The 24,160-nt window shown below is 36.4% G+C and overlaps 1 protein-coding gene across 2 annotated transcripts in view; it reads right to left on the bottom strand.

The window, feature by feature from the left end:
- The window catches only part of LOC143223095 (uncharacterized), a 38,295-nt gene extending 22,448 nt beyond the window's left edge, over window positions 1-15,847 (bottom strand). The window contains exon 1 of one of the 2 annotated variants that reach the window (XR_013012655.1): window positions 15,627-15,845. Coding sequence is in view for 1 of the 2 variants with exons in the window: in XM_076450542.1 (XP_076306657.1) it covers window positions 15,627-15,683 (57 nt within the window). In the remaining variant the exon portion in view is untranslated. Of the gene's footprint in view, window positions 1-15,626 lie in introns of both variants that reach the window. The other variant, XM_076450542.1, reaches the window with a different exon arrangement.
- Window positions 15,848-24,160: the final 8,313 nt, after the last annotated feature.

The raw sequence follows: 24,160 nt of genomic DNA, 5'->3' as shown, positions 1-24,160 counted from the left end.
GAGTACTCACCTTCTTCACGCGTCTCTGGTAATAAGCCATGGTGGAATGGGCTGACCATTGTGGACAGAAATCCAATTTGTAGAGTTATATCTGAACATCAAAAGTAGGAATTGCATACTGTCTATTCTGACAGAGCATGGCTTTCCAAGGAAGAAAGACACAACCCCAGGTGGGATGCTCTGGGAAAGATCAAAGCTTAGTAGCCTACAGTAGAGAAAATTGCACATGGTGGAGGTGAAGAGGAGGTTTATGGGACTCTGTGTGCAAACTATGGACTGGAAGATTCAAAAGTCCCAGTGCAGAACTGAAGCCCCAGATGGTGAATGGGATCCAGCATCTTCAAAGACAAAGTTCTGGCAAAACTATAGATCACAAACTTATAGTCCAGTTTGGATCAAATGAGGCTCTGATAGATCTTAAGCATAGATCACCAATCCACTCAAAGAAGTGGAAAAGAAGACATGGAAAATGTTTAGTGCCATTGTACACTTGACACTTAGCTGCTTGATGTAAGACATGAAAGTAAGCTTATGGTCAAAGATAAATCTAAAGAACTTTGCCTCGAATCACAGGAAGAACATCACTAAGATAAGGCTTGGGATCAAGGTATATGTCCTACTGGTGACAAAAATGTATAGAAATGGTTTTGGAAAAAAAGGGTAAAATTATTTGCTGTGATCCACTTCAACAAGTTATTGAAGGCAGTCTGATGCTCCTGCTTAATAAAAAGTTCTGAATAAAAATGGGTAGATGGCTATGCAACCCATATGGGTAAGGGTCCTGCAAAATGTTGTACTTCCATGAAATGTTGTCAAGTTTCTCAAAGTCAAAGAACCCCATAAATAAGATGTTTTTTCTTGAGCTAAATTTAAATAATTGAGGTTACAAGACAATTCAGGTAGCCCATAGTGGAGCAATGTTGACAGAACCCACACGAGGTGTGTAAGAAGAGGTTGTTTGATTTGAGGAACCAAACAACATGAGCATTAATCTTCCTTTCTAAAGACCTTAATGAGACAGCTAGTCAAAACAATTGGATGATAATTAGAAGAAATCTTGGGATTTCTTTCCAGAATTAGAGAAGGGGAAGACACCATGGACGATGTTACCATGAGAAATGTGTCAAAGTTTTAGGTACAGAATGAATAGTTGCTTGAATGAAGCAGTCAGTTACTGCCTCCATAAAGTCATTAATAGATGGTAGACTAATGACAGCAGGATCAAGTTCTGAGCAAGAGGTGAAAGAGAGCCAGTCAGCCTGGTCCAACTTCCAATGTAGCACTTCAGTCAAGTTGCACTGATCACAGCCAAGCTCCCTCAAAAGCAATAGGAAAATGATCACTGCCCAGAAGGTAACTGTTAACTCAAGAAAAGTGATGGGGAACAGACAGATAAACCAATGGTGACAAAAGACTAACTATGTGCACGAAAATAAGTATAAAACCACTAATGCTCTACAGAATAACCCCTCTAATCTATATCAGAACCACACCAGAGGGGACTATGTCCATTGAAGTATTCTAGGACTAAAAAGGAAGATGATGATTGTTTGATGAGAGCATCAAGATCTGACGGACACTAAGTTTCTCCAAAAGACAGGTAGAGAGAACAAATAGTGGTGGTACAACCCTAGGAAGCACAGATGGCTACAGCCTCCAAGGGTGTATGGAGTGGCACAGACAAGGAGGACATGCACCGGTCTACCAGCAGTGCCATCCCTCCATGCACTAACCCATCATACAACCTGTCTTTCTAGTATAAAGAAAACTGCTAAAGGTGACAGTAGTGGCAAGTTTCAGTAATATTTCTTGTAAGGAAAGACACACATAATGAGAAGTATCAATCAAGGCCTTAATGTTGTTCAAATTAGAAAAGTAACTTTGACAGTTTTACTGTATTATAGCAGCCCATTTTACTTAGGAGGCAGAGAACAGAATTAGCATCCTTCTGTTCATGACCCCACCATTTTGCTTGGTAAAACGATCCCACCCTTTGTTGGGTTGGCAGGTCTCTGTCATTATAATTAGATTCCAGCAACTGAGAGCATGAATAAGTAATAATTTTGTATCTAAGAGCTAAAGAAGATGGACCCAAGCAGATACTAGAAATCAGGGCCAGAAGAGACAGACTCAGACAACCACTAAAGGAATGGTGGGGTGTTAGAGATAGTAGTAGACATGAACTTGGGAACAGAGCAAAAGACTCTTCATATAATGCAAAAAAAAAAAAAAAGGAGACTCTAAAAGGCACACATCATAAAACTACAAAAACAATGCCTTCAAATGACCAAACCACTGAGACTGAAAATATCTGAAAGAGTTGGTAATATATAGCTATACCTTACAGTTTAGATAAACTGCCTTGACTGGAGTAGGTGGATGTGGCAATATAAAACACCAAAATAAAAACACTGGTCAGCAGCATAATTCCTTCTTTGTGATTGAAGATATGTTGCACTGCAGAAACTCCTTAGTTGGAGTAACTAAAGAGGATCTCCTACTTATGTATTTTCATAAAATCACTTGTTACAAGAATTCCTTATGAGAAATTCAAAGTATCATGAGGAGTAACCTCAATGAGTATATCCCCAACGGCCTTTGAATTAAAAAGGAATTTGCTGTGTTTTGGGGTATATATTTCACCAAAAGGTCCAGAGAGCATCTCTTCTTGACCAATGTTATGTATTTGGGAGATCCATAACAAAAGGAGAAAGATTGAGTGCCTGCTGACCTCACCTAGCATGGCATCCTATGATGGAATACACTACAATGCTAAACAAGAATAATGCAGCGATACCAAGATTTCATAAGTACTATACCCAAACACTAGCATCAGACAATGTTCACAACACTTTTAGAGAATGCCTAACACTTGTACTCAGTTGACCATAGCCCAACAGGACAAGCTGACCCCAGAAAGGCCATCCAACTACAAGAGTTCAAGGTCAAAGTGGAGTACTGTGATGCCCTAGACATCACTTAATCACCAGAATCCTCTCCTCCCCTTCATGCACAGCAAATGGGTGGATGTTCAGATCCCCAAGGAGGTAAACTGAAAATACCGAATCTTCTCTGGGAGGTTCTCTTACCACATATAGGAATCCACCTCAAATTGGTCAAAATATTTTTACATTTGCTTATGTTATACCAATTAGTATAGCATAAAATCTTAGCTAATAATCCACATTTTAATGGTTTATAAGTTTTAAAGTTCCTAATTTTACAAGGCAACAATTTAAAAAATCTTGAATTTCCATCAAGAATGACACATTATTTTCTCTAGGCACTTTATCTTCTCTATTTTATCCACCACCCCCTCAAAGAGTAAGAAATTAAATGTAAATTGTTTGCTATAGAATCATCATTGCCCAGACAAACCATAATTTTTATAGCCTTGAATTTTGTTTGGTTACAGAGGTATCAAATAGAAAATTAGACAATCCCTGCAACATGTCACATTCAGAAACTGGATAGGTTAATACTTATATTTATATTATAACAGAAAGAAGGAGAAGGTTTTCATTCATCAAGTGGCAAAATGTATAAAATTGTGTTCCTAACAGATAATAGTTTCACTCACTGTACATGTAACATTGTAATGAGAAACTCAGCAACTTGCTTAAATGAATATGCAATATCTCTTGTCACAAAATTAGTTAGCCAGAAAAATTCAAGAGCGAGAGGGAATTGTCTACTTTTTGATGCTACTATTCTCTGTTCTTTATTGCATTATTTAATTAAATATAAATCATTTAGTGCATTACTACCATTTGTAGAAAAACAATGTTTAAATATTTTTGACAATCAACAGCATGAAAAAATTGGAAAAGTACTTATTCATAATTATTATTTATGTATTACTATAAAAGTTACTAAAATGTAAAAATTGAGATCTCTTTAGGCTAAGATTACATTAGATAAAATAAAGAATTACAATGTAATAAACATTTCACAAGACAAATGTACAAATTTCACAAGAGAAATTGTAACATGAGCTGCATGTGCTCCAAGTGATTTACAACTTATAATGGCATGAATAGTAGTTAGACTTGGTTCAAAGGGCAATAACATTTAATTATAAATAGATGTATATTGTTATGAACTTCCAGCAACATAGAATAAACAAATGTAGTTTCATGTTACAATTTGAAGTTATTCTTCAAAGAAAAAAGAGTAATTTCGATTTACTTCAATATTTTGTTTTAGAGGTTACAAAGTTGGTCAAATTGACTGCTTATGTTTTGAGATGGATGGAAAGAAATACCAGAAAAATGTAAAGTTTTACTGAAAAAACAACAAAATACATTTGAAATGTATTTAGGAGGTTTAGGGATTACTATAAAGAAAATCAGATTTTTAAGACAAGAAAAAGTATTTTTAATCTTAACAAAAATTACTTTACACACAGACTATTCAGAATAAATACTCAATATATTCATGGGCAAATCTTGTCATTAAAATGTGATTTTTTTAATATGTGAAAGACTTGCAATGTTCACAGAAAACTGCCAAATGTTGTGAAGATACTAAAAGCATTAAATCTATAAATGTTTTAAATGAGAAAAAAAGGAGGTCATGTTTAGTCAAATTGACTAAGCCCATATTGAGAGAGTTAAGGGAAAGGTAGTTCAGGGAACATAAGGATAAGGTTTCAAATGGAGGGAAAATAAGGCACTGAAGAATGATATTGACATCTCAATCCACAAGAACCACCTGACAAATGGGTCAATGAACCGGGAAAGAACACTAAAAGGTGGACAGTAAGGAAGGAAAACACTATAAAGTACCTGGAAAAATAGATGTTAGATAGGGCTGCTCACTTGTGGAAAAGACCTAAGCCCCATGACTAAGCACCTAGGTGGTAAAATCCATAAGGTAATGAGAAATATTTTGATAAACGGAAAATCCCCCATTCAAAGATCAATAGCAAAAGGCATTCCACTTATGTCGATTGACTGTTAGAGAGAAATGATGAAATGCCTGTGTTAAAAGGAAAACATGCACCAACAATCCAGATTGTATACATGTTTAAGATATCTACCTTGATTATAAATAGGTCTGGAAAAATCCACGGAAGTACGTGATTTTGTGGTAAAGTAGGAAAGTTACAGAAACTGATTGGAGAAGGACAGATCAATCACAGGATGCCAGTCCAATTTTCTGGGGGAACAAAAAAATGCCTGGAGTAAAAGCCTAAGGCTCCAAAGACAGACCAATGGAGAAAAGAAGTTACCTGCAGGCCCCAAACACAAAAGGGAGTGAGATGATCTTGAGGTAAGACAGTATCCCTCCCAAGTATATCCCAACAGCAAAAGAGTTGCATGTGAAGAGATACAATCAGTGAGGACAATCTCACCAAAATGGAAACAATGAGTGATTGGGTATCCACTGAAAACACCTGAGGGGAACAGCAGAGTAACTCTGAAAGTAATTGTATAAATGAATCAGCCTGATGATAAATGAAAACAATGATTAGAGTCACATGTAGCTTCAGCCTACAACTGAGAAATAAAATGTTCAGCACGTACCTTGATGTCAGACAAAGGAGTGTGTCATGTGACAAAAAAATGTACAGGGTCATAAGAAATTGAGTAAAAGAGACACAATAGTACACACCTAAGAAATAACGTCAAAAAAAAAAAACTGGGGAGACTTGGCAAATAACACAGACAAGATGAGACTTGGGAAGGCATGAGGTGGAAAAAGGCCATCAAAATCCTCCTTAGTCATGGAAAATTTCTAGGAAGTCAATCATTGTTGGGAGAAGATGGTCAAATTATATAAAGATCAATCTCCTGATGAATAACAGTAAAAAAAAACTCTCAACAGAGACCCTCTGACCTGTAGCCTGTGCAACAACTTTTAAAGTAGTGGGAAGAAGATCAATCATATTCAATTGTGAAAAATTTGAAAAATAAATAAATAAATACAGAGAACCAACTGTAGCAAAATAATAATAAAACACAGTATAGCACTACTTCACCTAAAAAACAAGTCAATTTACAAAAGAGCACAATTAAAACTGTCTGCACTTAACAACTGCCTAATGAGAAGTGATAATTTGGTAAAACTGAATAGTTGTGTGTCAAGATAGTGTGTCATACTCCTGTTAGTGAGGGGTTGTCGCATGATGATTTACATTCAAATACCCAGAGAACAATGTTAATCATAATCCGTGATGATGAGAAAACCCATTTGTAGAGAAAAATGTATACATGCAAAAATGGCTGGAATGGGTTGAGAAATTTTTTTTTTTTTTATATGGTTGGTTGATTTAGTGTTTAATAGTACAAAGTAGCTAGGCTATCTGCTGCCAAAAGTAAATGTAGTAAAATTCATAAAAGAAAATGAAAGTTAAACAAAACAGCATTGAAAAACACAAATAGCATAAAACCAATGTTAACATCTAGTCTACAATGTTAAGAGAAAAACCAGAGTAAAAGTTGTAAAAGACTTTCCGTAGCATAACTAATTATCATAACCCACCAGGAAGACTAACAAGTAAGTACAAGAACCACCGTCAGTTACCTGAAGTTGGCCTTTCCAGTCCTGATTCGGGGTTATGTATCATTACAGCCATTATCAAAAGGTAAAGTAATAAAAGTATTAAAAAACATGCAGCAAACTGTAATAACAACTCGCCAGGATGACTAACAGGTAGTTCAAACAGCAGCGTTAGTCACCTCAAGTTGGCCTTTCCAGTCCTGGTATCGAGTTATTTAATGTTATGGCCATTTTCTAATTTCATATCGAACTAGAGAGACTATGACTCTTAAAAGGGAACCACAATTAAAAAGGTTTAATGAAGAAATATAAAACACTTAAATGACATTAGAAAGATTAATGACCGTTAAAAAAACTAAAATAATTACCCAGGTGGACAGTGTCACCATCACCAATAACACTGTCTAATGTTATGAACAAACCTTGGGACAGAAAACATTTAAAATATTGCCATCATTGAGAGTCGTAACAATGGCAAGAAAGTAAAATGTGGCTTATAGTGATCTGATTGTTACACAATGGTGCATCAGTTCCAGATAAAAGAAAACAATAAGTAAAAAACTGTGACCAAAGTGTAGTCTAGTCAGAACAACTTCCTCCCTCCGATCCTTACAGAAGCAAGACAGCCAAAGTCCAATATTGGATTTTATTTGGAAAAGCTTGTTTTTGCGTTGCTCACTCCAAGTCAACTGCCAGCTGGCACGAAGCCGAGCCTTGAACATAGGACCATAGTCCATGTATGGAATAGGCACAGTGGTGATAGCGCCAGAGCAGATAGATTTAGCTGCTGTGTCTGCATGCTCGTTCCCGCGATTACCAACGTGGCCTGGGATCCAGACAAACTGGATAGAAGTAGATGTTAAAGAGAAATGGACCAGTCGGTTTTGAATATCGGCAAGAACAGGGTGTGAACCATCGTGAAGCAATTCCAGGGCCAGTAGAGAAGTAAGCGAGTCAGTATAAATAGTGCAGTTGGAGTACTGCTCAGTTTCAATATGATCCAGGGCAAGAGAAATGGTGTACAATTCAGCAGTGAACACAGAAGCTGTAGAGGAGATTCTGCACGCAACCACCAAACTGCAACAAACCATTGCAGAGCCCACTGAGTCACCTGATTTAGAACCATCTGTATAAATTAGAATGGAAAGATTCTTTGAAAGATGTTCAGTAAATAAAAGAGAGTACTTCCAGTCAGGAGTATCTGCTTTTCTCAGATGACTTAAAGAAAGGTCACATTTGGGATAGGATGGGCTGACCAGTGGATTCTGCAATGATATTGAAGGACAAACTCACTTCATCCAATTGCGCCTGGACAAGAAGGCCAAAAGGAGCAATGGCAGATCATTTGTTCTGAAAAAGTATGGCCTACCGAGGAAGGAAAACACAAACCCAGGTGGAATGCTTTGGTAAGGAATGAATTTTTCGAGGAATATAGTAAAAAGACAGTTGCAAACAATGAAGGTGCAAAGAAGGTTCATGAGATTCTATGTATAAGCTCTGAACTGGGCAGGTGCGGAAAGCCACAGTGCAGAGTTGAAGTCCTTTATGATGAATGGGGTCCAGCATCTTTAAGGCCAAGGGTCTGGCAAAACCATAGACCAGTAATTCATAGTCGAGTTTCGATTGAATAAGAGCACGATACATCTTTAACACAGAACATCAATCAGTTCCCTAACTGGTGGTAGAGAGGACACGGAGGATGTTCAGTGCTCTTATGCATTCAACCCAGTGCTCTTGTGCATTTGACCCATAGCTGCTTTAAGTGTGGTATTAAGGTCAGCTTACAGTCAATGATAAGCCCAAGAACTTGGTCTCAGGGACCACAGGCAGCGAAACTTCACCAATACGGAGTTCAGCATCAGATTGAATACCCCATTGGTGGAAAAAGTGCATGCAAACGGTTTTATAAAGAGAGAAATTAAAACACTTTACTGTGGTCCACTTCAGTACATGATCGAGGGCAGTTTGTAGTTGCTGCTCAATATATCTCATTTTCGACGACTGACAAGAGATATGAAAGTCGTCAACATAGAGCCCGGTTGCAACAGTGAGAGAGTTATTCAGTGATGGCATTAATCTTTATACTGAAAAGTGTGACACTCAAAACAAAGCCCTGAAGGACCCCAAGCTCCTGTAGAAAAGAACGGAAAAGTGTCAAACCCACAAACTTGGAATCTCCTGTCCGTTAAAGAATTTTTAATAAACATGGGTAAATGGCCACGCAACCCATATATATATATGGAGGTCTCGCAAAATGCCATACCTCAATATTGTGTCATAAGCCTTCTGAATGTCAAAGAATATTGATACAAGATGTTGTCATTTGAGAAAAACTTCTCTGATTGACGTTTCAAGTCAAATTAGGTGGTCAATGATGGAATGCTGTCGTCAGAACTCACACTGGGTGGGCGAGAGGAGTTTGATTCAAGGAACCGAACAAGATGAGCATTAACCATCCTCTCTAAGGTCTTACAGAGACAGCTTTTCAAAGCAATTGGATGGTAGTTTGAAGGAATCTTGGGATCCTTCCCAGACTTAGAGATAGGTTAGATAACAGCATGGCACTAGGCATTAAGAAAAACATTCTCCTGCCAGATCTGGTTAAAAACACTTAGAAGAATATCAAGAGACACAGGAGATAGATGGCACAGCCTGTCATTTCCGTACAGAGAAAACTGCCAAAAGGTGACTGTATTGGCAGGTTTCAGAAATGTTTCTTGTAAGAAAAGAAATACAGGATGGTAGGAAGCAATCAGTGTTTTGATGTCATACAAATTATAACATAAACCTCAACAGTTCCATTGTATCAAGGTGGCCATTTTTAATGATGTGTAGGCAAAGTGACTGGAGAACCCTTCTGTTTAAGACCACATCTTTTTTCCTTACTGTCCTTATTTGGAAGGGGTCTAATGACCTCCATGGATCCTGCCATGGGTCGATTGGGCAGGTCTTTGTTGTTGGATAGAGATTCCAGTGACTGAGAACACAAACAAATGATTGTTTTGCATCTTGGGGTGGGAGAAAAAGATGTATCTAAAGAAATGCCTGTATTTGAAACCAAAGGATGTGAATCTTGAGGTTTGTTGGAATGTATGGGAGGAACAGAGATGGGTGTAGAAGTTGATTCATCAACCATTTTAACCATGGAGGTCACAAGGCTTTTTATTTGTTTTGAAAACAATTCTCTTGGAGGCACAGAAAGATCTGTCTGCACTCCCACTGTAGTTGTGGAACAAAGTGCAGCAGCATACATCCGAGATGAAGTGGTGGACAGGAATTTCCAAGTCTCAGGATAACTATTGTTATGAGTTGTTTTCAAATGCTACACCTCTTTTTCCTCCAACCATTTTGGGCAAGAACGAAAGTAGGAAGAGTGAGAACCATTGCAGTTGACACAATGTGGGTCCGTGTCACACTCATAGGCATCGTGGTCCTTGCCACCACAATGAGCACAAGTCAGGGAACCACGACATGATATCTTTGAGTGGCTGAACCTCTGACATTAGAGAGGGTTTGAAATGTACGGCCATAACTTGCAATTTAGATAACCTGCTTTGATGGTGGCAGGTGCACGTGGTGATGTAAATGTCAAAACGAGGATATTTGTCAGCAGTGTAGCTCCATCTTTGCAAGTGAAGATGTGCCTCACTGCAGAAACTCCTTAAGTAGAGAAACCAGCAAGAATCTCTGAGTTGGGGACATTCTTCAAACCCCTCTCAACAATAACTCCTCGTAATGAATTCAAGGTAGCATGAGGGGTAACCTCAAAAGGTACATCCCCAATTGCCTTTGAATTCAAGAGGAGTTCACTATGTGAAGGAAAATTTTGGTACCCACTGACCCCACCCACCATGGAGTGCATCCTATGAGGGGATGCACTACAATGTCAAGCAAGGACACTGCAGCAATGCCAGGGTTTTGTGAGCACTATACCCAAACACTAGAATCAGATACAATGTCCACAACACCTGTTGAGAACTTCCAACACTGGTACTTGGTTGACTCTAGCTAAAGTGGACCAGCTGATTTACCCAATGGGGGCCACCCAAAGGCTACCCGTCTACAGGAATTCAATTCCTCTTCTCCCCTTCACAAGTCGCCATGAAAGGCAAACATGTGGGTGGATGTTTAGATCCCAGAGGAGGTGACCTGAAAGAATAGAACCTTCATAGGAAGTCCCCTCACCACATACAAACCAAGGGTTTGTTTTGTTTATATGTATATATATAGGCAAACCTGACGATGACAGAAGAAAGTCAAAACATTGTTTGCTCCTCTATATAAAAATTTTCTCAACCCATACCAGCCGTTTTTACATATATACACGTTAATCCTGGTAGTTCGAGGCTTGTGGTATGCGAGAAAATGGTTGCATATAGAGGGCAGTACTGAATGGTATTAGCTGTATGTATAACAGAAGGTAAGGTTAATAGCACCAAGTTACTATATGACTGACAACTCAAGAGAATTTTATCCTTATTAGCTGTAATTAGTTATTGTATTGTGTCTTAACTTAAATCTTAGAGGTGTCCTAGATAGTTCATGTTTCTTGTATTGTTTTTCTCAAATAAATCTTTTCTTCACATTTTATTCTTACATGATAATTACAAATTAACTCTTGTATGACACAAAACCATGTTTCACTAAGATCAGCCACTATGATTAACCACGTAACCAAAGCTGAGCCTGGAAAGCTTTGGCTTTGTAAAGCTACATTTCATTGAATCATACATCTAAGCAATCCATGAGGTTTAGTTGAAGTCATATATATATATATATATATATATATATAGTAATTTCAATCATGTTTCTTCTGCTATAAAGAAAAGGGAGAGGTGAAGTGCTTAAAATAAGTATATAAGAAATATGCTGAGATAACTTATTTAGACAGATTTTTTCAGTAATGATTAATAATTATGTGACCTCACAATGAATCTGTGTAAAATCATAATGCATAACAGATAGTAAAAATGTTTCAGTTGTCCTTAGCCTTTGCTCACTAAAAATAATAAGATATAATCTAGAAGGTTGAAATTACTTGTGTTTCTGCCAGTGGATATATTATATATATAAAGGGAAGGGAGGATTTCAGTGGAATATCTTGTAGCTTACCAAAAATCCTATTGAGATTAAATTTCAGTTGTTAATGAAGTAAACATTTATGGGGAATTTTAATTTTAGACATACAGACTGGAAAATGTCAAGAGTCTAACCAATATGGAAATAGATTTTTTTCAAATTATTCACAAATCTACTAGGAATGTTAAGATTTCCCTTAACCCAAAATTTACTTCTAATATTCACCTCTATGCACAGGTAGCTAATTCTTCAAAGTTCTCATATTCTGTCTGGGAGAGTCGCATGCTACCAGCCTTGCTAAAACCCCACCTAATTTTACGTCCACGCAAGTTTGTGCTACTACATGATGACATGCTATGCAGCAAAGCACTTCACCAATAGGAGTGAAACATGCCTCCACATACAATTATTCCCTCCATATTCCCACATGAAAATCTCCATTCCCCGACAAGGCAATAAAAAACAGGTGTACAAGAATAGTGAGGGTAATAATGTGAACAGGGGTGAGTACCTATCAGAAATATATTTTCAGGGAAGAAAAATGTTTACTTTTGAAATGAAAACTCACCTCTATTTATAGATAGTTAGAATCCCACATTGAAATGGTAGAGGAATTAGTGTAAAGGTTACTTAGATGAGCTCCCTTCAGAAAGCATCCAAAGGAAGCCCATGGGGTGCAATACTTGATGGTAAAGGATCTATAGGAGTACATCTTTAAGAGACTGTATCTCAACTAATTCAGGGCATACTCTTTGCCCATGTATAAGAAGAGAATAGGCTAAAATGCCATTAGTTGTGAGAAAGGGCAGAATAGGTATGTCAGTGTCCAACTACTCTCAAACAAGACTTTGGACTAATGTGTGTAGTGAAGTTGGGCCTTATCCAGACCATATTTTATTTTATATGCACACCTTCTCCTCCATTAGACTGAAAGGTCAAGACTAGTTGTGGGAGGAGGACAATTATGATAAGCATTTATGCTCAACTTCTCAACCATCAGTCACCACAGGACCCTTGCCTGCTGTAAAGTGTATGTCAATAACACTTCATAAGTGCATAGGGACTGGCTTGTCTACTTAACTGTCGTCAGACTCAATGGGCTAATGCTAGCTATAAGAGCAGAAACTGTGTGACAGATAAACGAGTAATGTAGTTATATATATCAAAAATCTATTTTGGGAATTGTCATGTATCCAATGTATATATACATGTGGGTTGAACTGCGCTACTCTCTGTAAACACAACAGCCCCACTTCTCATCATAGTCCAGTTAGGTCTCAATTACTGAAAATTCTCTATGCTCTGCCACACCAGCAGCTTGGGTCTCCCATCCTGCACTTGACAGAGAAGAGATCCAGAGAAATGACCCAAATCCCCATTGGTCTTTCTCTGTCCATAAAAAAGCCTTTTACTGGAGACAGTGGAATGGAACATATTTTTAGAAGGCAGCAAGCACAGGCCAGAGAAGTGACTAAATACACAACTCTGTTGTAACTGGCTTTTTCCATGATAGCCTATGGAATGGGTACAGTCTGGATCAGCAAAGAAATATCACAAAGAAACCTCAAGTGGTCTAGCAAAACATTCCATCTCACACTGGATACATGTATAGGTAGGGCAGATGGTATGAGAGCTTTCAGTTATTCTGACTCAATATGGAATTTTGGATAAATATGCCCTAGGATGCAACACTAGCTGCCTAATTGGATCATACAGTGATTACAAGTGTTCTAACAATAAACTATAACAATGTCAAACTACAGTAAAATAAAATTATTTTAGTGAAAAGCATTGAAATTGAATGATATAAAAAATATCTATATAGTATTCATTTAAAAAATATATATTCTTACATCATTTATGAAGAACAATTTTAAATGAAGTTTTGTATGTGCTATTAATTCCCACTGAATATAAACAAAGAAGCCTTTTAAGTGGTGTGACAAAAGACCCTTTCCCAAAACACACATACAAAAGGAAAAAGTCAAGGGTTGTGAAAGTTCTTAGATTTTAAACATTTATAAATATGAGTTCTTGTACAAGTTTTCCAAACTTATCTAGATTGGATTCTTGGATTTACATGAAAAGTGATATACAGGGTTGCCCGTAAGTCCCTACCCATCCATATATCTTATGTATCCAGTGTATCTGTGTATTGTCCCTCATTCTCGCTGCATAATATTATGCGACGCCATGTTCTGCGAGACATTTTCCTTAACATAGCAGGGATTATTGTTCCAAAGTTGCAGTAGCAGCTGCCTTCAACTCATTATTATTGTAACATTATTTAGACACAGTATATGGATGAGTAGGGACTCACAGGCCACCCTGTAGATATACAAGATATTCTTAAAATCCATATTTATAAATAGATTTTCTTACTTTTCATACTAAAAGTACCAAAATGGAAAATACATGGATTTGGGGGCTTCAGGATTGCCTGCAGTAACTTACATGAACATATAAAGTATCTTTCAAAAGGGGAAACCCATTTATAAATTTTGAAATTTTCATATTTTCTCACTTTAAGTATGTAAACATATTAGTTCATGCACATTTCTCAGTATTTGTTTCTTATTTTTGACAAAAGTTTTTGTTGTAATTCTTCTATAAATATCATGCCATATTCTTGTAACTCCTCTCCTATTCATTTCTTTTACAAAGCTTTTTTAAACCTTACTTTTTTGTACCACAGAAGACATGATTAATAACCAATATTATTGTACATGGGAATTTAGATACTTGTAATCACAAAATAGTTAATGCTATTTTTATATTGATGCAACAATTAGGTATTAAAGTCCTGCATCAAGAGGAGATGAATGACTGAGTATATATATTAAAAGGTACAAAACTTACAGATAATATTGACAATAAAGGTTTATAAAAAGAGAGACAGATAAAGAATAGCACTGTCAAACTTAAAAATTACATGAAAGTTATTTGGCTCAAAGCATCAGTCATATTTACTGCAAAGGAAACATTAAGTATATTACTAGCCTTCAAAAAACTAATGACAACTCTTGTATTATTTGGATAAAAAAGATACAGATAAGATGTTAAACAGTTTTAATACTATTTTACAACAGCATGCAAGAAAAAACGTTCTTCACCAATCTAGACTGTTACTGCTACAGGTGAGCATTCTTTATATTCTATATATAAATGTTGAGGAAAAAATTATGAAACTTAAAGACTAAAAACCTAATTTGTTACTGCTGAAAACAAATATTTAAGTGTTGACTGTCAATATAAAAAGTACTGAAACAGAATGTTTAGTCATAGTTAAAGGGTGAAAAATGTTATATTATATTTGCTCATGACACTGGGAAGATCTGTATTTATAATGGTGCAAGTTTTGGTCCTCTTATCCCATGAAGAAGTAGAAAATGTCAAAGACAGACTTAAAGAATACCTGGTTTCAGAAATTTAGGCTATGAGAACCTTAAAGTTTTGAACTTGGTTTCTTTTTCAGAAGATTTATGAATAACTTAATGCAGATGTTGAAAATTATAATTTTCAACAATCTTCCTATGGTATAAAACTGATCACGTAATGAAATCAAGAAGTTGGAAATTCAAAGTTTAAGGTTAATGTAATTCTAAAATTTTGTTTGTACCAAGCTTAAAATAGAGAATGCTTTAGAAAGTTATTGTCATTTTATCTGTTTGTTGCAGGTTTATTTAAAAACTTCACTAACACTTAAGTTTCTATAAAACTATTCCATGAATTTATTACATTTTTCACATTAAATGGCCAACTTTTTATTTCAACACGTAACTGATTCAATGTAAACAAAATAAGTAAAAACCTTACACAAAATACATTTAAAATATTCCATGCCTGTACATACTACAGTTTGAAATATAGTTACTAGGTTTCGATGAATAAAACAAGTATAAATGAAAGTAAATGTATATTAATATAAAATAAAGCAAATGATTATTTATTTATAATATCAATAATAATACAAAACATCCAAAGCATAATTTTATCTCGCCCAAGAAATAATTAACGAGATTAAACTGTAGACATTCACCTACCTTGCTTACCACTTTCACTGTACCTTCGCGTTTAGGAGATGATTTCTTTTCAGACATTTTATATCTACTGTAAATAGCGGGGAAAAAACGCACACACAAAAACTACCTCACACTAATTGCTATTGTTCGTAGAAATTATAGCAAAACGTTTTATCAAACGCCCTTCGAAACCCCACGAATCGGTCACGTACGTCAGTTTGTAAAGGTTGCCGGTAGGCCGTGAAAGCAAGCACATATTGAGGTAAATGTAATTTTTTTTACATATAAAGTAAAATTACGATCCTGTATTTTTTGTCCAACAGAGTATTTTGACATTTTCTTTATTAATTCGTTTCTCAATAGGATTTTCATTTAAGGCTACACAAGAGCAATCTGCGCATAGCTGTCTCTAATTTTATAACAATATACAACGGAAACACCTAGTCAACAGCATTCCTCCGCTAACACTGGCATTTTTGTATGAATAAATAATATTGTTTGACTGTCATTGTTAGCAGTGGCGTAGCTAGGGTTTTCAGCGCCCGGGGACAAAGTCAGTTTTCGCGCTCCCTCGTGAAAAAATGTAAGCCACAATTCCTAATTATGCAACATCAATTTGGCGCCCCCTCGATGCTGTGCCCGGGGACAGATCTACCCCCTTGCTACCCCTAGCTACGCCACTGATTGTTAGCGCACAATCGTTTAATTAGTATGGAAGACGTTTTTGCAGCAACTGGCTTTACACAGCAAACAATCGGATTTACACGTTGGTCCCAGACATAGTCAGTATCCTCAAGCTTCAGATGTCATTCGCCCTTTCAGTCGTGGGGCCGTTATAATGTATCAGTCAATCCCACAATTCGTTGATAAAAAAGTAGCCCAAGAGTTGGCGGTGGGTGGTGATACTAGCTGCCTTCCCTCTAATCTTACACTGCTAAATTAGGGACGACTAGCGCAGATAGCCATTGTGTAGCTTTGCGCGAAATTCAAAAAACAAAAACAAACAAACTAGATACCATACCCATCCCCTTTTCAGTAGCATATTCAGCATACCATTCGACTACAAGCTTAAAACCATCTCAAAGCTACAGAACAGACCAAATATCCAGCTTATTTTGCCCAGGATAAAAAATTAGAAGACCTGTAGAACAGATATATTGATCCAGCAAGAGGTCCACAATATCGCGAATGAGAAGTAATAACGATTTCAACAAACTTTAAAGACCCAATAACTACTGTTACTCACGAGCCAGTAGATGGGCTAAACATTTTTTTATTATTGTTTTAGCAAGGCCATTGGATCAGTTCATTTCAAAGTGAAATGTTACACCAGGCTAAAACAAGTACGGTAGACTTTTAATACGTCATTACGTGACTACAAACAACAATGCTAATGCTAATGGTAATGATACTTAATGTGTGATATGCGGGCATGTTATATAGTTTCTGCTTTCTATAATATTACTGTAGGAAGCAATTTTTGATTACTCAGGCCATTGCCACAGCATATCACCTCCACTAAAACACTGTCACGGTTAGCAAACACATATTCACTTTACTTTGTGATGTTCATAAAGATTAATATGACAATCATTGAGCGTATTTTGAGCCCTACTGTTATTATCTTAAATTTAAAATTATTTTTTCATTGAATACTTGAAGACAAAATATGCGATAACTGAACTATCGCCAGAAACTATATTGCGAAGCAAAAATATGAATCTTTCTCTCTATGAATGAATTTTACGCCTAGAAAGTTACACACACAGTAAAACAAACTTTATTCACTTAACCAACAACAATGTAAAGATGAGTGTAATATGATGCCATTCATTGTCATATAATCACAAAACTTCACAAAAGGCTGTCTGTTTTCTGCCCACCACGGGTACCGAACTCCAGTTTTTAGCAGTATAAGTCTGCAACCATACCACTGGGTCATTTGCCATAGAAAGCAATTTTATTGCATTCAGACTATTGCCTCATTGCTATTTACAGGTGGAATATGGTATACCGTCAGAAAATGTTTGAAAATTTAATGCTATGAGATTGAATTTTAAACCATTTTAACTACAAGTACTGCGTGCAAACAACGCAACGTATTGACTTAACAGAAGCATGTTTTAATACATGGTTGTAACTATACATTTCTTGAAAAAGCAGTCATGCCATGGCCTGAGTGGCCTTACCTCTTGGTCTGGTCCTGTTTTGTAACAAAGGTATTTTAAAATATTTTCTGTTGTTAGGTTTCTGTACTGTTACGATGGCAACAGCTATAAAGCTACACACCAATTGGCTATCTGGTTATGGTCACCACAGGCGCTGAAACTCGATTTTTAATACCATAAGCCTACAGACTTACCGCTAAGCCATAGTCTTTGAAGAAATGAGTCTACAGTAATTAAGTTACTCTTTCCTTATACTCCAAAAGGTGGTATTTCGTCTGCCCGTGGGACATTGCAGTAATACTGTTGAAATTCGGTTTTATGGACTGAAATTGAGATATCTGTTTATTGGCCATCGGTTACACCACTAAAATTACAGCCAACTAATCGTGTGAAACAATAAAGATCATGAAGATAAAACAAAGAGAATGAACTGATCTGAAACTCGATCATATTTTTTATTCCTTTATTTAGTAGGAAAGAGTTATGTTAAACAATCGAAAAGAAAGATCTGTTTCATGGAGGGCCATGATTTCTTAATTTTCATAGTAGTCAGTCTTATGGAAGAAACAGCAAAGAGAAAGGCAATAAAGGTGTCGCATCCAGAATAAATCTTTTCTTAGATATAGGACTTTTTTCAAATATTGCAAAGGTCCATGAGATCAATTAGCCTGTAGCTACCAACTCAAGAAAATTTGCTTGCATCTGGAGTACTCAGGCCAGTTGAGCAACTAGTGCTCCTAAGGAGCGACTTTGGCAAGAGGGAAATGTGGAAGTTAAAGTCTGCCAGAATAGTTTAGCAAACCTTGGAGAAGTCTCTAATGCATTCCCAGCTAATTGCCAGTCAGAGCACCATGATCTCAACTCTGGTCAAGACTGCCAGTCAATGGTAGACAAAGATCTGTCAAACAGTGTTGCCTTCCATGCAAGCAGAGCAATGGACACCCATACAGGAAAACAAGAACCTATACAGAAAAGGATTTCTCAAGACAGAAGAGCATGTCCTAATGTCGATGAAAGCTCAAGATACCTGAGATGATGTAGGAATGCATAATGTGCTTCGGAAGTGGAATAGAACATCATCTAGTAACATTGAGGTGCAGGTGTCTCTAGAAGTAGTTCCTACTTAGAACCGATATATCAGTGACAACTATTTCTATCCTTCCTCAGAAGTATGAAAGATATAGACATGACATACTGGACCCAATGAATGAGAAAGCACAGTTCAAGTCCCCGATGATTAAAGGAACAGCACAAAAGAAGCTAGACCACGTGAGCATCTGCAGAAATTTTCTCATGGAGTAAAGTAGTGTGAAATCGTAAAGTGAATAAAAACCCTCGGATGCTCATGTTAAGCCAACTTCTGAAGCATTTCAAGTAGGTAATTGTATGGAATAGATGGACTGAAAAACAGGTTGTGCAACACCTAATTCTGAGTTTAGACAATTCATCCCTCAGTACAAATGAATACTCTGAAGAAGACAAATAAGGTGAGTAAATAATCATCACAGGGGTTACTCATAAGTGTATTATCTATAGAGCTAAGTCTAAGATAGGGAAAAGTAAGTACCAAAGAACTAGTCACTGTATCAATTTAAGCCAGTACTAAATCTTTTCACTAGTCACCTATACAGAATAAAGGCGCTTAACAACCACATTAAGTAAGCGAATAGGAATATTTAGTTCCTACCATAGGATACGTACTGAAAAATGAACTATAAATTGGACATATACCTCCACTAGGATATGTACAGCCACAACAAGATCTACCAGTGAGGTATTTACCACCACCATAGTCAACATCTTCTCCACCTATCCAACAGAACTGAAACAGCAAAGCACATTTGTAGATAAATCAATCACTGGTATTGTCAATTCTCACAGTTTGCAGACTAGCAAAGATAGAAGAGTTAATGGTTCCAACAAATAGGTCAGCATATGCTTGCTAACCCGTGACGTAATGCTTTGTCGAGATGCAAAGTAGGCAGAAATGGTTATATTAACTATTCGAGTAGTAGGTCCAGAAGAACCAGCAGCAGTTAATAGATACCGTGGTAAATATTCCAGGAAACTAATTGAGTCCGAATTGAGTATGACCACCAGTTTGTGAGAGGCACAGTAGGGGTATGCACCAAAGAGTTCAGTAGCACGTCAAGCTCTGTATGCACTGAGTAGAGATTGACATGTGTGGATAAGGGAACAAGGGTGAAAAATTGAGTTCCTGGTAAGTACAAAAGTATCAAAGACCCCAGTTACGAGATAGTCATCTAATGCTACTCATGCAAGCTCAGGAACAGTGGAGTGCATCGGTTTACTCAGTAAAGGAATGATGGTAATTGAAAATAATTGAGGTTTAAATTAGACTAGGTATAAGGCATTGGTAGCATGTAATGTTGTGACACAACCATGTTTGAGATATGAGGCAAACTGTTTCCTGTCCAAAACAAAAGTACATTAACTTTGGTAATGATCTGCCCAACAATGGATGATAGCCAGTGTTGATCTATATTTATGGACAATTCAGTATCTATCTTGACACTGGAATGGTCACAAACACCATAAACAAGGTGGAATAACTGAAGCTAATGGTGGCATTAGGTTTGCTTTCGTTACTCTGCGATTGAGAGTAAATACTAAGCTTCTGATACCTGAAGGCATATGGTTGACAATTACACACTAGCAGTCTAGGCCCAGTGGAGTGAAAGCAACTCAGTGAATTGTTGAGTGAATATACAGATTTGTTTGTGGGACTGGATGGTGAAATTGGAAAAACAATGATGACTTAGCAATATATTGATACAGGAAATACACATCCAATAAAGCAACCACTACACTGACATCCTTGGAGTACTTGGTAAGTAAAAATTAATGAGAAAAAGTAGATACTACAGGAGAAGTTATAAAGTCTTCAGAAAAAAATTGGTTTTTGTCTAATAAAAAGAAAGAAGAAATGACGAAGTTCTGTGTGGACCAGTGGGTAAACACAGTAACACACACTGCTACATTCTCATTACCATGAATAGATAGATGACTGGATTAGAAGGATCCTGTAAGATTAACATGTTGGATCTAATTTCTGCATACTCCAAAATTGAACTGGATGACAAAAGCAGAATTAAAACTGTTTTTAGCGCGAAAGTTAAAATTTAGAAGTTCCAAGGCATGTTACTCAATTTGTGTTATGCTTCAGCTACTTTTAAGCGGCTGATGGAGCTTGCACTCAAGGGATTGCAATGGGAGCAGTATCTGGTTTGTGTCAATAAAGTTCTAGTGTTTGAATGCACTTTTAAGCTAGTGACTGAGAATCTGAAGATGTTATTCAAACACAAACAAAGCAAAGTTAAAATCGATGCTTAAGAAGTGTTCATTAAAGCAAATGGAACTAACGTCTCTTAGCCTTATAAAACAGAGAAATAGAATCTCTACAGACTCAACTAAAATAGCTGCAGTTTGAGATTGGTCTTAACCCATGATGAAGACGGAAGTCTACCATTTTCTTTGTATCATGTCCTGTTGTCGATGATTTGTTGCCAGCTTCTCAGGTATATCAGCATCATCGTTGGCTCTCACAAAAGTGGAAGTGCATGTAGATACAGTATGGAGTGTGAGCAAGCATTTTAATCCCTAAAGATTGCTTTAGTGGAGGCTCTACTGCTGACTGTTCTCATTGGGATTGTGACTTTATACTGAGCAGTAGTGACCTCTATGTTGTCATATTTGTAGGACAGAGAGTGGAATATACAATTGCATACACTAGTCAAATGCTTATGGCTCCCAAATGTAATACTGTATACCAAAGAAAACTCTGCTAAGTATGGTAGTTTCCATCAAGCACTTATACCACTGCAGGTATGGTAGGTGTTTCACCATCCAAGTGAACTATGTTTTAATTGAGTTTTCTTCTTCATAGTCTGCATTTGCTATAATCAAAATATCCATAGTTTCGACTCTTACATGACTTCCAGAATCAGGACATTCTATGAATAACTATAGTCTTAACTACACAAAGATAGCATTTCCATCTTGTTTGTTCAGATGATGAATTACGCTAAGTCATCTTCTTGTAATGTTGTGATTCCATTCCAATGTTGTGCTATTATACCCTCTGTATTTTCAATGTTTACTGACAACTTCAGCGAAACATAGTCCACTTGGATGATGAAACATTTACCATTCAAGCAGTGGCAGAAATGCTTGATGGAAGCAATCACAACTAGCAGCTTCTTCAACTAGTACTTAAAGCTTCTGAAGTGTAGCATCTGAAGGATCTGAATGTAGCATGGTTAACAATAATGTCATAACTGTATGTACAACATCTGCACAAAGAGTTAGAAAAGCAGATGAATATAACTAACTCAGGTTATGGAAGGGGAAAGTAATGACTGTTTCATTTATCACGTTATTTTTTAAAAGATATTTATAAGGGACCTGTATCAGATCTGTAAACAAAGTTTCTGCAAATATCAAAAACTAATGTAAGTACTTGAACTTAGACTTTTTTATTTTAGGATCAATAGCCCAGTATCTGATCAGTAGATCATACTTGTTCCTTGATACTACTTTAAGAAAACATTAGCTCATGAGATGGAAAAATATAACTATGTTATTTATATAATAATAATGAAAATTATTGAAATAAACCCTTGGAAGGAAACCTCTTCACATGTTTTGCAGCGACATATAAAAAACCAAAGTATATTTATTTTAAATTGCTGTTTTATGCTCTCAAATAGTGCCTTGAATTTTTGATAACTAGAAAAAGTCATATTTTAATGACTCTAGTTATGCATTTCATTTAGGCAACAAATTTTATTTTGATTTGAAACTTAAGTATTAAAAACTTGCTTCTTTTAATTTAATACATTGCGTTGTGTGTATGAAGTATTTGTAGTAAAAAATGGTTCAAGTTCAATCTCATTGAATCAAATTTTCAAACACACCAATTATAAATAGCAGTGAGACAATGGCCTGAATACTTTAAAATTGCTTCCTATAGCAATGAATGACGTTTCATTAGGCCCATCTTTATACTGGCTTTTGTTTGATTGAAAAGAGATTGTTTTGCTGTGTGTACCCTTCCTTGTGTAAAACTCATTCAAAGAGAGAGAAAACACATTTTTGCTTCCCAATATATATTCTAGCGATGCTCCAGTTATCTCACGTTTTCTGCTTAAGAATTCTACGAAAAGTAATTAAAATCGAATATAACAATAGTAGGACCCAAATTAAACTCAGTGACTATCACATTAATCTATATGAAAATTAAAAGTGCATATGTGTTTGTTAACTTTCTAACAGTGTTTTCGAGGTGATTGTTGGGGAGGGAGGGAGGAGATGTCGATAAATTGACCTCTTTAATAATTTGGTAATATCATGGTATGCACAGAGAGAGTGTAAAATTTTAAAGAAGTGTGTAATCACCATAAATCATCAAAGAGAAGTGGATAAACTCGACTATAATAACACTATTGTGCGAACTAAGATACATTAATAACTATATTTTCTATATCATTTGTCCCTCCCTGGTACAGCGGTAAGTTTACAGATGTACAACGCTAAATTCAGGGATTCGATTCCCCTCGGTGAATTTGGCAGATAGCCCGATAAGGTTTTGCTATAAGAAAACACACTCACACACTCCATTTTGTTTAAATTATTGTATGCTATTGATAATAAATAAAAATAACATAACCAAAATCAATGTCATTTCAAATATTTGCTATAGAATATATCTAGGCAGAGATGCCAACCATTATGGTTTGAGCGTATTCATTACGATTTTGGTGCATACATTACAATTATACGCTCATACAGACAAATATTACGACTTGTTGCAACTCCCAAATTATTATATATTATATAGGACTATACAATAAAGTCATAAATTGTTCCCCCAGGGCTTGAAAGGGGTGAAAAGAAAATTTTTAGTTAGATACAAATAAATTTTGATAATAAATAAAAGACATAGTCCAAATGGCTACTTGCGATAATCATGTTTGTGCTTGAAATAATAAAATATATTTGTATCTCCGACGTCTATTTACCAATAGTTTGAGTGCGGTGCTTCTCCATACTGGGTACGTGGGGAATCCATAGTTACGTCATCAGTGCTTGTCAGCCAATCAGCGCTCGCGTAGATAGGTATTTCTCGTTTTCTAAGCAGCATAGAAACACCAATGCGATCGTTCACAAGATGGAAAAAAAAGAGACCTCGTTCACCAGATTGTCTTGTTTCTGGCAAATGTAAAAGAGCTAAATCTGTGAATCAAAAATTTAGGAAAGAGTATAGTACAAAATATCCGGTCATTGCATCAAAAGTCAGTGACAGTCATGCGTTTTGTACAGTTTGTCACATCGATTTTTCTGTGGCGCATGGCGGGATAAACGATT

The sequence above is a fragment of the Tachypleus tridentatus genome, chromosome 8 (assembly GCF_004210375.1).
Source record: "Tachypleus tridentatus isolate NWPU-2018 chromosome 8, ASM421037v1, whole genome shotgun sequence".
NCBI classification, from domain to species: Eukaryota; Metazoa; Arthropoda; class Merostomata; order Xiphosura; family Limulidae; genus Tachypleus; species Tachypleus tridentatus.
This window is presented reverse-complemented; position numbering and strand designations above follow the sequence as displayed.